The sequence below is a fragment of the Schistocerca cancellata genome, chromosome 3 (assembly GCF_023864275.1).
Source record: "Schistocerca cancellata isolate TAMUIC-IGC-003103 chromosome 3, iqSchCanc2.1, whole genome shotgun sequence".
In the NCBI taxonomy this organism is placed as follows: Eukaryota; Metazoa; Arthropoda; class Insecta; order Orthoptera; family Acrididae; genus Schistocerca; species Schistocerca cancellata.
The window spans coordinates 545292639-545309062 of record NC_064628.1 but is presented as its reverse complement, the minus strand read 5'-3'; the positions used below and the strand labels follow the sequence as shown (position 1 = coordinate 545309062).

Below are 16424 nucleotides of genomic sequence, written 5' to 3'. Positions count from 1 at the left end.
GTGTGTAGCGAGCACGGGACCCCCGAGCTCATGTGGCCCTCCTTCCTTTCCGGGCTGCTTACCTTCCTTTTCCGCATCCTTCCCTATCCCCCATCTTCGCCCCCCCTCACCACACCTCTGGCTCTTTCCTTCCCTTTCTCCCCCTCTGGGAGTATGGTTTGTGCCTACGTCCAGAGACGGACGCTCATAAATGTAACGCATTCTTCGCCTTCTCTGCTTGTATGTCTTCATCCTTTCTTTGTCCTTCTCTTTTCCTTACCTCTTCTCTTTACCCTTTTCTCCGCTGCAGCGTTTGAGACCTCTCTTCTTTCCTTTACCTTTCTTTGTTTTTCCCTTTCTCTTTCTTCCTCCCTGTGCGTGTCTGAAGGCCGACCCACGCATTTTTGTGCGTAGCCGGTGACGGGGTAACACGTAATTCCCTGCCCCGGGTAGACAGGTAGGACACGTACGTACCCCCTGGTAATGGCCAGGCCCAGGGAGGGGTGATTACCCGAGCTGATACGTCCCAAACCCTATGCGTTGCTATCGGTGTCAGCGGTTCAGTCACACCAGTCAGTCCTGTTCCAATCCTGCCAAATGTGTTACGTGTGGCAAGGATGCTCATGAGGGTGCTTGTCCACCTCCATCCCCTCGCTGCATCAACTGTATGGGTGACCACGCTGCTTCCTCTCGAGATTGCCCCATTTTTAAAGACGAAAAGCTCATCCAGGAAATCAGAGTGAAGGAAAAGGTGTCGACCTTTGCTGCTCTAAAATTATTCGCCATTCGACAGCCCACCATGCCTCAGACAGGAAAATACAGCACTGTCCTTGCTTCTCCTCAGCCAACAAAGGAGGCGGCCACGCAGACTTGCGACCTCACCTTTAGTGCCACGGTCGTCAGATCGGCCAGCGCAAAGATCGCCCATTCGACCTCACCACTTTCGCCTGCCCACTCTACGGCGCACCCTTCATCGGGTTCTGCTATATCTCGAGCCCAAAAGTCAGACACCAAGACTTCAAAAAAAGAACATACTCGTGAAGATTTTTTTACGTACCCCAACTTCACAACCATCAGTTCCTCCTTCATCTAAACAACATATTTCCAAGAAGGCTAATAAGAAACCCAGTTCATCTCCTTCTCCGCCAAGGCGTGTCTCATCTACAGCACCGCCTGGCGGAAATCGCCCTCGGCCATCATCTGTGTCGCTGAGGCACACTGCTGGCAGCCGATCAACCGGCCGATCGCTGGTGGCAGGAGCTGCTCCCGAACAACCTATGGATCAGGATCTTCTGCCTTCGGCTGAATGCCATTCCATGCTGTCAGTCGCATGCTCTGAGCAGTCGTTGAGTTGACGGCAACCTTGGTCACATTCCTCCATTTTCTGTTCACCCTATGTCCATTATCCACTGGAATATCCGCGGCATTCGAGCCAATCGGGATGAATTGTCGATCCTCTTACGATCCTCCTCGCTGGTCATCTTCTGTCTTCAGGAAACAAAGCTGCGTCCCCATGACAGCTTTGTTCTCCCCCATTTTCAGTCCGTCCGATTTGATCTTCCCTCTGTTGAAGGCACTCCAGCCCATGGAGGACTCATGATTCTTCTCCATGATACTCGCCATTATCACCCAATCCCCTTAAACACTTCCTTCCAAGCTGTCGCTGTCCGTCTTTCCCTTTCTGGATATACATTTTCTCTTTGCACTGTATACATTCCATCTTCCACACCATTGGCACAGGCTGATCTCCTTCATCTTCTTGGTCAGCTTCCACCCCCCTATTTGCTGGTTGGGGACTTCAATGCCCACCACCCGCTTTGGGGATCTCCACATCCTTGTCCACGTGGCTCACTGTTGCTAGACGTCTTCCATCAAGCAGATCTAGTTTGCCTCAACACTGGGGTCCCTACATTTTTGTCTGCCTCCACGACAAATTTCTCTCATTTGGACCTTTCGGTCGGTACTGTTCCGCTAGCTTGGCGCTTCGAATGGTTCGCCCTTGATGATACACACTCGAGTGACCACTTTCCGTGTGTCCTTAGACTGCAGCCTCAACTGCCCTATATGTGCCCGTGACGCTGGAAGTTTGCCCAAGCCGATTGGACACTTTTTTCGTCTCTAGCAACATTCGATGACCGTCACTTTCCAAGCGTCGATGATGTGGTCACACATATTACCGACATTATTCTTACAGCTGCGGAACGTTCAATACCACGCACCTCCGAATTGCCCCGGCGCCCCCCAGTTCCTTGGTGGAACGAGGCATGCCGTGACGCAATACGTGAGCGGCGATGTGCTCTTCGCGTTTTCCGTCACCATCCTACTTTGGCCAACTGTATCCGCTATAAGCAGTTCCGTGCGCGATGCCGTCGCGTCATCCGCGATAGCAAGAAGGCAAGCTGGAAATTCTTTATTAGCTCATTTAACACCTTCACTCCCTCCTCGGAAGTTTGGAGTCAGCTTCGACAGTTATCAGGCGTGCCTAGTTTCTCCCCGATCTCTGGGCTCATTGTCGTGCGTGATACATTAGTGGACCCCGTCGCAATTTCTAACTCCTTGGGTAAACACTTTGCTGAGATTTCGAGCTCTTCAAATTACCCACCAGCGTTTCTCCCGAAGAAACGTGCAGTGGAAGTGCAACCTCTTGCTTTCTTCTCTGAAAATCGCAAAAGCTATGATACTGTTTTCTCCATGCGGGAACTCCAACATGCACTCTATTCTCGCTCCTCCGCCCCAGGACTGGATGGTATCCACATCCAAATGTTGCTGCATTTATCAACCCATAGTCTGCGTTACCTCCTTCGCATTTATAATCGAATTTGGACCGACAGTACTTTTCCCAGACGATGGCGGGAAGCTATCGTCCTTCCTGTTCCGAAACCTGGAAAGGACAAACATCTCCCCTCTAGCTATCGCCCCATTTCTCTCACGAGTAGTGTCTGTAAGGTTTTGGAGCGTATGGTGAATTGCCGTTTAGCTTGGTGGCTGGAGTCCCGCAGTCTTTTAACACCTGCCCAATGCGGTTTCCGAAAGCATCGTTCTGCAGTTGACCATCTTGTTGCTCTCTCCACTTATATCATGAACAATTTTCTCTGGAAACACCAAACAGTAGCAATATTTTTTGATCTGGAGAGAGCATACGATACCTGCTGGAGGACAGGCATCTTCCGCACACTGTTCTCTTGGGGTTTTCGAGGTCGGCTGCCCCTTTTTCTTCGCGAATTTATGGCAGAGCGCACATTTAGAGTGCGGGTGAACACTACTCTCTCCCATACTTTCTCCCGAGAAAACGGGGTACCCCAGGGCTCCGTGCTAAGTGTTGTACTGTTTGCTATTGCCATAAATCCAATTATGGATTGTCTCCTTCCTGATGTCTCGGGCTCCCTCTTTGTGGACGATTTTGCGATCTACTACAGCTCTCAACGGACCAGCCTTCTTGAACGACGTCTTCAAGGATGTCTCGATCGCCTCTACTCGTGGAGCACCGAAACCGGCTTCCGTTTTTCTCCCAGTAAGACCGTTTGTGTTAATTTTTGGCGACGTAAGGAGTTTCTTCCACCCTCCTTACATCTAGGACTTGTCAACCTTCCGTTTTCGGACGTCACTAAATTTTTGGGTCTTATGTTTGACAGAAAACTGTGCTGGTCCTCCCACGTTTCCTACCTTTCGGCTCGCTGTCTGTGATCGCTCAACACCCTCCGTGTCCTGAATGGTACCTCCTGGGGAGCGGACCAAGTGGTCCTTCTCCGCCTCTATCGCACCTTAGTGCACTCGAAATTGGACTATGGAAGCATAGTTTACTCCTCTGCTCGGCCGTCTATTCTTCGTCGTCTCGACTCTATCCACCACCGTGGATTACGTTTAGTGTCTGGAGCCTTTTACACCAGCCCTGTGGAATGGAAAGCCTTTATGCTGAGACTGCTGAACCTCCACTGTCCAATCGGCGAGCAGTCCTGAGTCGTTATGCTAGACATCTGTCTTCCGTGCCTGCTAATCCAGCCCATGACATTTTTTTCGACGCCTCCTTTGATGTAGGGTATGCAGGCCGCCCCTCCTCCCTACTACCACCAGGAGTCCGCTTCCGTCAACCGCTCCATTCTCTTTCCTTCCAGTTTCCTAAAACCTTCTTGACAACTTGGGGTATAGTACCGCCTTGGCTCCGTCCCCGGATCTGCCTGCTCCGTGACCTTTGTCAATTTCCCAAGGATGGCACCCCTTCACTTGTTTATCGTCGGGCATTTGATGCTCTATGTGCACAGATGAAGGAAGCCACATTTATTTACACTGATGGTGTAGGGAGTGCCTATATTGTTGGTGACACCCCACATCAATTTCGGCTTCCCGACCAGTGTTCGGTTTATACTGCGGAGCTTTACGCTGTTCTCCAGGCTGTCCACTACATCCGCCGCCATCAGCGGATACAGTATGTTATCTGCTCAGATTCTCTCGGCTCTCTCCTCAGTCTCCAAGCTCTTTACCCTGTCCACCCTCTGGTCCACCGGATTCAGGACTGTCTGCGCTTGCTCCACCTGGGGGGCGTCTCGGTGGCGTTCCTCTGGCTCCCGGGACATGTTGGTATCTGTGGAAATGAGGCAGCCGATATTGCGGCCAAGGCTGCAGTCTCTCTTCTTCGGCCAGCTATTCAATTGATTCCCTTTGATTCCCTTCGCCAATCTACGGAGCGTTTTATGTGGTCGTGTTGTTCTTTTATGGCACGCACATTGGTTGACACTTCCCCATAATAAATTGTGGGACGTGAAAGCTCTTCCTTGTGCTTGGACCTCTTCCTCCCGAACGCGTCGTCGGGAGGAGGTAATTTTAACTAGACTCCGGATAGGGCACTGTCTTTTTAGCCATCGACATCTTTTAAGCGGCGATCCTCCCCCACTCTGTCCCCACTGCTCTCAGCTGTGGATGGTAAGACACCTTTTAATTGAGTGCCCCTATTTAACTCCGTTACGCGCCCGTCTACAGCTGTCGACTGATATATCGTCAATTTTAGCAGATGACACGCGCTCAGCCGATCGCGTTCTCAAGTTTATTAGTGCCAGTGAAATGACGTCAGTCATTTGAAGCTTTTTTTGGGGACAACCAACCCCTTTCTGTAGTGGACTTGTGGACTTTTAAGCCTTCCTTCTGCTTTTAGTTTCTCCAATTTTTTGAGTTTCGTTCCCATTGCTGGTGGTTTCCATTTTCGGTTTTTACTGTTTCCTAAGTCACGGACCGGGCGCTAATGACCATAGCAGTTTTGCGCCCAAAAAAAAAAAAAAAAAAAAAAAAAAAAAAAAAAAAAAAAAAAAAAAAAAAAAAAACACAACAATCTCCACAACAGATGCTCACACTGTAACTTAAGATATTTATGTTTCAGAATCTGCTGTATTAAGCAGCTGCAAGTTTGTGTATTTGAAAGTGTGATATTCAGAATTGAAAGAACTTGGGACTTTTATATAATGCTGTTACTTACTAATGACTATAGCTCATTGTTTGCTTCCAGGTTACTGGAAATGGCAGTCATGTGCTTGGTGATTTTAAGACCATTTGGACCAGGATTGCTACCATTACTAAATGGAAAAATGGAAGAATATGTTGACTGGCAGCCTATTGTTGATACTATTTTCAGCACACCAATGTTAGATGAAGATTCTCCAATTCCAAATTTGACATTTGGAGCTTTGATTACAATGATAAACATTTGCACACAGGCACTGTCAAAGGTATCCTGTGAAGTTGTCTTTTGTAGAAAACACACTTTTTGCCTCAGTTTCAATGTATATTTTTTCTGAAACAAATTTAAGTCCAGCTTTAGTACAGGTATATTTTACTTTTTTTGTTCTGTCTTCTGTTGACCAGTGTTGCTTTTCTATTCATTTTTAATCTTTATTTCCTTGCATTAGTACTTGCTTGCCATACCTGGAAAAGAAAATTACACACAGCATTGAAATGTATTGAGAATGCTTTATTAATCAGTTAATAAATCCATCCAGCAGGCTGGGAGAGTTTTTATGCTGGAAAGAGATAAGCAGTTGTTAGCATCCTACTAAGACAAGGACAGGATGTCATTTAGTTCCAGTGAGATGGATACATAGGAAGTATGGGCAAAGTTTAAAACTAGTAATAAGTCATGCTCTGGATGAGTATATGCTGTGTAACTGGATGAAGTGCAGAACAGACACACCATGCTTTAATAACAAAATTTGAAAAAATTCTGAGAAAACAAAGATTTCAAAAAGAATTTTCACTCTACAGTGGAGTGTGTGCCATTTTGAAACTTGGCAGATTAAAACTGTGTGCCAGACTTGGACTTGAACCTGAGACCTTTGCCCTTCGCAGACAAGTGCTCAGCGAACTGAGCTATCCGAGCATGACCCACCATCACTGCTTTACTTCTACCGGTGCTTAATTTCTTTTCTTCCAAAACTCACGTAATTCCTCTTGCAACCTTGCAGGCCTTCACTTCTTTTTCCAGGAGTGCTAGTTCCTGAATGTTGCCGGAGGACTTCCGTTGCCCATTAAAGGCAACTTCCTAGGTTTGAGTTCCAGTCTGGCACACAGTCTTAATCTGCCAGGAAGTTTCAGAATACAGATTGAGTAAAGGACATTTTAACACCAAACTTGCTGTTTGCTTACTGGCTGACTAGTTTTGAGCTTTGCCCATTTTCACAAGCCATGTATTTGTATTTAAGATGTGGTTAGTGTGGACTGTAGTAAATGTCATCACATGTATCACATCTTCATAATCCAGCACGCTGTGATCATAGCGACAGTGATATTTTATATGTAATGGAGAATTTGTTCTTATTGAATTACATTGTGTCTCATGCTGACTTATTTATTGTAGGTGTTATTGTAACTTTGACAGAAACTAGTCAACCAGTAAGTAAACAGCAACTTTGGTGTTAAATTTCTTTTCTTCGATATCTGAGAACTGCGAGACATGATATACTGAAAACATTTAAAATGGATATTGTTTCACTCTAATTAAAAAAAAAATACAGAAATGTTGACATGCAAAAGTTACTAAAATTTGATGCATCTACAAAAAGATTGATGTGCAAAGCATTCACCTACTTCCCCCATCATACATTAGCAAAAGATCTTGTTGAGAATCATAGAAAATTCATATCCTACATAAAATTGCTAAGCTAGTCAAAGGCATGTGTTCAGTCACTTCAAGATAAGTGTGGTGTGGCAATAAAAGGCAGCAAAATGAAAGCTGAAGTTTTAAATTACGCACTCGAAGAAATCATTCAAGCAGGAGGATCGTGCAGACTTACGGTAGTTTAACGTCCCAGAAATGCCACATGGATGACATAGAAATGGGTGTCTCTGGCTATGAAAAGGCAGCTGAAAGGATTGAAAATAAACAAGTCCCCATGTCCAGATGAAATCCCAATTAGGTTTTGTAGAAAGTAGTCTTTGGCATTGACCCCCTTAGTCATTGGCATCGACCCCCTACTTAGCTTGCACTTATCAAGAATGTTGTGGCCAATAGAAAGTCTCAAGCAATTAGAAAGAAGCACATGTGATTCATATATATATATATATATATATATATATATATATATATATATATATATATATATATATATATATATATATTTAAAAAGAAAGATGATGAGACTTACCAAACAAAAGCGCTGGCAGGTCGATAGACACACAAACATACACACAAAATTCTAGCTTTCGCAACCAACGGTTGCCTCGTCAGGAAAGAGGGAAGGAGAAGGAAAGACAAAAGGATATGGGTTTTAAGGGAGAGGGTAAGGAGTCATTCCAATCCCGGGAGTGGAAAGACTTACCTTAGGGGGAAAAAAGGACAGGTATACACTTGCGCACACACACACATATCCATCCACACATACACAGACACAAGCAGACATTTGTAAAGGCAAAGAGTTTGGGCAGAAATGTCAGTCGGGACGGAAGTACAGAGGCAGAGATGATGTTGAAAGACAGGTGAGGTATGAGCGGTGGCAGATTGAAATTAGAAATTAGCGGAGATTGAGGCCTGGCGGATAGCGAGAAGAGAGGATATGCTGAAGGGCAAGTTCCCATCTCCGGAGTTCTGACAGGTTGGTGTTAGTGGGAAGTATCCAGATAACCCGGACGGTGTAACACTGTGCCAAGATGTGCTGGCCGTGCACCAAGGCATGTTTAGCCACAGGGTGATCCTCATTACCAACAAACACTGTCTGCCTGTGTCCATTCATGCGAATGGACAGTTTGTTGCTGGTCATTCCCACATAGAACGCTTCACAGTGTAGGCAGGTCAGTTGGTAAATCACGTGGGTGCTTTCACACGTGGCTCTGCCTTTGATCGTGTACACCTTCCGGGTTACAGGAGTGGAATAGGTGGTGGTGGGAGGGTGCATGGGACAGGTTTTACACCGGGGGCGGTTACAGGGGTAGGAGCCAGAGGGTGGGGAAGGTGGTTTGGGGATTTCATAGGGATGAACTAAGAGGTTACGAAGGTTAGGTGGACGGTGGAAAGACACTATATATAAAAACAAAGATGATGTGACTTACCAAACGAAGCGTGATGCGACTTACCAAACGAAGCGCTGGCAGGTCGATAGACACACAAAAAAACGCTCCTCGGTTTTTCATGTGATACCATGATCGTACACTCAACCTTGAGTGTGTGATGGTGGTATTATGTGCAAAACTGAGGAGCTGCCAGCACCAGCCATAGGGGGCCAAAAAAAAAATCTGAGGATGCCTGTAACATAAGCTGAAACTGGTCATAATAAACAAATGTTATTGTGATCTCAGCTGTTGGTTTACACAAAATGGGCTTTGCCTTCTGTAGTGTGCTATCATCAGTCTTTGTCCATTGTTTTGGTTGCTGTTTTGACCGTGGTGTGTAAAGATGTTTCATCAACAGTCACCGAACAGCACAAAAATTTCTATGAGTCGCAATGAAATATTGCTAAATATTGCGATGAAATGTCCTGCTGGATGCACTTTTGGTTGACTGTGAGCAGTCACGGAACCCATCTCACACAGTTTCTTCATAGCCAATTCTCCATGCAGTATATTATGCCCCTGCTTAGTTGAGATGCCTACAGTCTCAGCAATCTCACGAATTTTTATTTGGTTGTCTTGCTTTACCACATAATGTATTATGTTAATAGTTTCCTTTGTGGTGACCTCATTTGGACAGCCGGAGCATATTTCATCTTCAATGCTTGTCTGACCACATTTACATTCATTAATCCAAAAGAAAATGGTCTTCAGTGATGCTACAGAGTCCACATGAACTTCATCCAGTTCTATTTTGATTTGAATGGCAGTCCAGCCCTTCAAATGAAAATGTTTAATAACAGCACAAAACTTGGTTTTCAGTCCCAGTCAACACACTGAACAATTCAGATGGCTGTTGGTAATGAACTGTACATTGTTGAAATTCTTTATAAGATTCTCGGAACAATCCAGCATACCAACCATGAAGGTGCAACAGAAATGTTCCATTCTTTCATGGAAATTTGCCAGGCTTATCAAACCATCATCGTAGGATGATTTGGACATAACTTCCATTTGATATGATGAATGGCAGCTTGCACTACATGTGGGGAAAATGTAAATGAATGCAGATTTGTGAAGTTCAAATACAGTATTTATGGTGTGTTGCTTGGCCCAGTCACATCCGTTAAACATGAAAGTTTAACATTACAAGGCAATGTAAAATGAAACTAGCAACTAATGGAAGATGAATAGTCAGCTTCTGCTTATTGGAAAACTTCTAAAATAGTGTAGCTCATCTGTAAAGGAGACTACATACAAAACTCTTTTATAACCCATTCGTGAGTACTACTTATATGTTTGGAATTCTCACCAGGTTGAGTTAAAGGAAGACATTGAAGTAACTCAGAGGTAGGCTGCTAGATTTGTTACCACCAAGTACGATCAGCACAAGAGTGTTATAGAAATTCATCTTTAACTCAAATGAGTGGTTTTATTTTTGTGAAACACTGCTGAGAAAACTTAAAGAGCTGTCATTCGTGGATGACTGAGATAACATGCTGCCACTAAGACATAAGGACCTCAGAAACAAAGTAGAGAAATTGGGGATCTTCTGGAAGCATATAGGGGTTATTTCTCCCTTGCTCCGTTTGTGAGTGCAACAAGAAAGGGAATGATAAGGAGTTGTACAAGGTACACTCTGTCATGAATCTTATGTTGGGTTATGGAGTATATATGTGGGTGTAGTTTGTGTGTTTTGTCCTTTGATGGGCATTTTCATGCTGTTTTAGTAATTAACATGGCATTCTGCTGAATTTGAAATGAAATGATATTTTGTATTATCTCATAGCAGTATGAGTAAATCAGTTGTGCCAAAGGAGGTCATACCTGTCATTTAACTGGGGTAGTGGGAAAGTCAGAATTTGGAGATTAGTCAGGCACAGAGATTCCACACCACCAAAACTATTCTCAGCAGTGTTCATATCTTTAAACTGGGGAAAGAAAATTTACAAAATACAGTTGCTCCATTTTATCTTAAATTCTTGAAGTAATATGGGCCATGTTTGGTACTACTACAATTTATGCTGTTAAGAGGATGAATTACTCGTGTTCTATTGGCAAAAGAAATTGTGTTGCATGAAGATTGAATTTCTAACTTTAAAGGCACTAGACTTGTGTGAAAGGAAATTGGAGAGTATGATGAAGTATTTTGATTAGTAAAGGGGGGGGGGGGGGTGGAGAAACGAGGAAGAGCAAAAATCTTTAGATTTTTGTAAAAGGAATGAGCTAGTACCACTAATTTAGAAGAGGGGAAGTAAAAGGGTTATATGGTTACAGCTAAGATTTGTTGAGTAAAAAAGTGTTGCACTACATTTTATATGACCAGGACACAAAGAGAACAGTCACAGAATCAATGTACTTTATACGGTGATCACTGTTTTTAACGGTGACAATCAGAGGGACTAAAGAGCAATAGGGGGAAGAAAGACGGGGAAGAAGATAAAACTGTGGAAGCTGAAAAAAGGGAAATGTAAAGAATAATTTCAGAAAATAATAAAGAGCAACTGTTGAGAGATGAAATGCAGTCAGTAGAGGAGAAAATGGAGGAGGTCAGGTATGGTGATGGTGGAAACAACACGTACAGAATAATCAGTGATGATAAAAGGTGAAAAGAAACCTGCTGGTGGAATGTTACAGTAAGAGATGAAATTACAAAGAAAAATGAATCACTGTATATTGTTTCAGGAAAGAACAGGGGAAGCAAGGAAGGAATATGTTGAGAAGAAGTAGGTGATGAAGAGAGTTGTAGCATGAGAGAGGAGGAAATCGGTGAAATAGTGGACAAATATGATGGAAGAGGGCACTGAAGGGAGTAGAAAGTCCTCTATGGAATGGTGAAGACTAGGAAGAGAGGCATGATGGAAAATGTTAGAATGATCAATAAGGAAGGGAAGGAAGATGTGAATGTACAGAAAAGCAAGGAGACATGGAAGGAATATTTTGAAATGTTACTAAACCACAATGGAAATGTGGAAGAGAAAAATCAGGAGGGAAGAGATGTGGAGGATTTTGAGAACGACTTCGCCTGAACATAAGTGGAGGAAGTGATAAAAACCATGAAAGTAGGAAAAGCACCCGGATTGGATGAAGTAAGTATGGCAATGGTGAGAGTAGTTGGCATTGTTAGAGTGCAGTGGCTCTTTCAGATCATGGGAACAGTACAGAGAGAAAGGAAGACATCAGATGACTGAAAGAATGAAAACATGGTGCCATAGTTACAGGAAACTACATCAAAATTGTAGAGGAGATTGTTAGCACAGCGACTATTGTTTTAGTTTCCATTGACACAACACCAGAGAAAAATGCACGAACAACAGTGCAGCCATCAAAAACCCTGCACACAGGAGTGGCACCACACTGTCTTTTCAAGTAAGTCCTCGTTCTGGGCATACAATCATTACAGACATATCCATGTGTGGAGGCTCCTAGGAGAACAAACATTGTCAGATAGCTTTTGTCATAGTTATCCAGTCCCAGCATCTGATGTAATGGTATGAGATGCCATTGGGTATATGACTCGATCTCTTCTGGTTAGCATAGCTTGTAATTTGGACAGTAACGATTACATTTATGACATGTTAAGGCTGATGACTGTGCCCTATCTTTGAGGACTCTGTGATGTTACCTTTCAGTAGGGTAATGCAGGACCACGTGTTGAGGACCATCTGTAGTCTTTGTTGTTCTGACCTACCTAAATACTGAGGCTATTGGACTGTTGCAAAAAGTCTGGCTTGCCACTACTTGCCAGACACTGTGATTGATGAACTCCAGTATTGAGCTGAAACAAGGAATGATGTATGTGTGTCTGTTATTCAAGCTTAGTCCAATTCTGTGCTCATCCACATTAAAACTGTTGTTCTTGCTAGAGATGACATCTCATAGGAAGAGGTCCCCAGTGTTGGGATTGACATTTTGAAGCCACCTGTATGGTGAGGTATGTTCAGGTCGCAGGTATCACACCCTGCAGCCATTCACCCTGGTGGACCCTTCTTCGTGAGTGACTGACATAAAGAAATTTTGGAATTTTGTGTGATCATCTGTAGCTTTAAAAAATGATGTGTTAAACAGATTGGTTCCGTAGCATAATGGTTATGGTACATACGTCACATGTAAAAGGTTGTGGGTTCAAATCTCATTGGGTGCTTTATTTTTAAATATTTATCCAGATTTCTTTGATCATTATTTTTATTCAATTCATTGGTTTAAATGTAATTTTTCTTATTTTTTTCACATAATTTTAATCACCATATTAACTTTTTCAGTTGTTCTCATTTTTTCTTATTATCATTCTTTTTTCTATTCACGGTCTATGTGCATATGAATTTTATTATTTTTATTTATCTATCATAACAATTTAAACATTTGAAACTGCCTATCTACCAGTTAACAAACAAAAAATGAAATAATCTACTTATATTGACCGAGCAGTGGTGTCAAAATGTATGATTAAAATGATTGGCAGATGAATAGAAATACAAAATTACATTGAAGCCAGTTAATTGAATAATAATAATAATTATTATTATTATTATTATTATTTCTTTCTATTCTCAGACGTTATGTCTGGTCAAAAATAGACAGTGACGCGGACCTTGGTCAAGCGTGACTTCCTTTTAACTGTATGGTATATGTTATATTGCATTTAGGAACTTTCGGGTCATTGAACATGTATCAATAATTACAGATTTTTGTAGTTGTATATATATGTTTGGATGTAGCTGTATTGCATTGATGTACTGGTGGATATTGTGAGGTATGACTCCTGTAGTTGATAGTATAATTGGTATAATGTCGACTTTATCCTGATGCCACATGTCCTTGACTTCCTCAGCCAGTTGGATGTATTTTTCAATTTTTTCTCCTGTTTTCTTCTGTATATTTGTTGTGTTGGGTATGGATATTTCAATTAGTTGTGTTAATTTCTTCTTTTTATTGGTGAGTATGATGTCAGGTTTGTTATGTGGTGTTGTTTTATCTGTTATAATGGTTCTGTTCCAGTATAATTTGTATTCATCATTCTCCAGTACATTTTGTGGTGTGTACTTGTATGTGGGAACGTGTTGTTTTATTAGTTTATGTTTTATGGCAAGTTGTTGATGTATTATTTTTGCTACATTGTCATGTCTTCTGGGGTATTCTGTATTTGCTAGTATTGTACATCCGCTTGTGATGTGATCTACTGTTTCTATTTCTTGTTTGCAAAGTCTGCATTTATCTGTTGTGGTATTGGGATCTTTAATAATATGCTTGCTGTAATATCTGGTGTTTATTTTTTGATCCTGTATTGCAATCATGAATCCTTCCGTCTCACTGTATATATTGCCTTTTCTTAGCCATGTGTTGGATGCGTCTTGATCTATGTGTGGCTGTGTTAGATGATACGGGTGCTTGCCATGTAGTGTTTTCTTTTTCCAATTTACTTTCTTTGTATCTGTTGATGTTATGTGATCTAAAGGGTTGTAGAAGTGGTTATGAAATTGCAATGGTGTAGCTGATGTATTTATATGAGTGATTGCTTTGTGTATTTTGCTAGTTTCTGCTCGTTCTATAAAGAATTTTCTTAAATTGTCTACCTGTCCATAATGTAGGTTTTTTATATCTATAAATCCCCTTCCACCTTCCTTTCTGCTTAATGTGAATCTTTCTGTTGCTGAATGTATGTGATGTATTCTATATTTGTGGCATTGTGATCGTGTAAGTGTATTGAGTGCTTCTAGGTCTGTGTCACTCCATTTCACTACTCCAAATGAGTAGCTCAATACTGGTATAGCATAAGTATTTATAGCTTTTGTCTTGTTTCTTGCTGTCAATTCTGTTTTCAGTATTTTTGTTAGTCTTTGTTTATATTTTTCTTTTAGTTCTTCTTTAATATTTGTATTATCTATTCCTATTTTTTGTCTGTATCCTAGATATTTATAGGCATCTGTTTTTTCCATCGCTTCTATGCAGTCGCTGTGGTTATCCAATATGTAATCTTCTTGTTTAGTGTGTTTTCCCTTGACTGTGCTATTTTTCTTACATTTGTCTGTTCCAAAAGCCATATTTATATCATTGCTGAATACTTCTGTTATGTTTAGTAATTGGTTGAGTTGTTGATTTTTTGCTGCCAGCAGTTTTAGATCATCCATGTATAGCAAATGTGTGATTTTGTGTGGGTATGTTCCAGTAATATTGTATCCATAATTTGTATTATTTAGCATGTTGGATAGTGGGTTCAGAGCAAGGCAGAACCAGAAAGGACTTAATGAGTCTCCTTGGTATATTCCACGCTTAATCTGTATTGGCTGTGATGTGATGTTATCTGAATTTGTTTGGATATTAAGTGTGGTTTTCCAGTTTTTCATTACTATGTTTAGAAACTGTATCAATTTAGGATCTACTTTGTATATTTCCAATATCTGTAGTAACCATGAGTGGGGTACACTATCAAAGGCTTTTTGGTAATCAATGTATGCGTAGTGTAGCGACCTTTGTTTAGTTTTGGCTTGATATGTCACCTCTGTATCTATTATCAGTTGCTCTTTACACCCTCGTGCTCCTTTGCAGCAGCCTTTTTGTTCTTCATTTATAATTTTGTTCTGTGTTGTATGTGTCATTAATTTCTGTGTAATGACTGAAGTTAATATTTTGTAGATTGTTGGTAGGCATGTTATGGGGCGATATTTAGCTGGGTTTGCTGTGTCTGCTTGATCTTTAGGTTTCAGATAGGTTATTCCATGTGTAAGTGTATCAGGGAATGTGTATGGGTCTGCAATGTAACTGTTAAATAATTTAGTTAGATGTGAATGTGCTGAGGTGAACTTCTTTAGCCAGAAATTAGCTATTTTATCATTTCCAGGGGCTTTCCAATTGTGCGTAGAATTAATTGCTCGGGTGACTTCATGTTGCAAAATTATCACTTCAGGCATTTGTGGTATCATCTTGTACGAGTCTGTTTCTGCTTGTATCCACCGTGCATGCCTGTTATGTTGTACTGGGTTTGACCATATGTTGCTCCAGAAGTGTTCCATGTCTGTTATGTTTGGTGGGTTGTCTATTTTAATGTGTGTGTTATATATTGTTTGGTAAAATCTCTTTTGGTTTGTGTTGAATGTTTGGTTTTGTTTCCTTCTATTTTCACTTTTTTTGTATCTTCTAAGTCATTTGGCCAATGCTTGTAATTTCTGCCTCTTTTCATCTAATTGCTCTATTGCTTCTTGTGAGATTTTACCTAACCTTTTTCGTTTTTTGTCTGATATTTCATTTCTTATAAATTGTGTTAGCTGTCCGATGTCTTTTCTCAGTTTTTCTATTCTGATCTGTAGCCTGTGTTGCCATGCTGGTTTTGTGGGTTTCTTCTGTGTGTTGGTTGGTTCTGATCTCTGCCTAGTGTATATATTTATTGTAGTGAGTGCTCCTACATAAACCAGTAGTGGGTTATTTGGTGGTCTATGCAAGAATCTTCTAATGTCTGTATTTGTGTCTTTGTATTCTATATATGTCAGCTGAAATTTTTCTTCTATATCTAACATGTGTGTTACTTTGCGTTCTGTTTGTGCTTGTTCTGGTGGCTGTCTTAAGATTTCGTTTTCCTCTAATTGTTTAATTGATGCGTGTTCTTTGTTTGTTTGCTCTGGGATATTTGACTCCATTACCGTATTTTCTTCTTCTTCTGATTGCACATTATTTTGTTCCAGTATTTGTTGTACTTGTTGTTTGATGTTTTCTAATTCTGACTGGGGTATCCTGTTATTTTTGATTATTACACGGATCTGATCAGCTAGTCGTTGTTCTGTTAAAAATTTTAATTCTGGGTATCTGATAATAAATGTTGTGTATACTTGTGATCTGTATCCAGTTGTGTTGGTTCCTAGGTTTGTTGCTTGGTAATAACAGAACATGAGGTGTCGATTAACTTCATCTGACCATCTCATCCTCTGTCT

General features: G+C 41.6%; 1 protein-coding gene across 1 annotated transcript in view; it reads left to right on the top strand.

Moving 5' to 3' along the window:
- LOC126175382 (nucleoporin Nup188) overlaps positions 1 to 16424 on the top strand; it is a 294589-nt gene that overhangs the window by 272367 nt on the left and 5798 nt on the right. The window contains exon 23 of the mRNA XM_049922156.1: positions 5474 to 5693. Within this exon, the coding sequence (XP_049778113.1) occupies positions 5474 to 5693 (220 nt within the window). The remainder of the gene's footprint in view (positions 1 to 5473; positions 5694 to 16424) is intronic.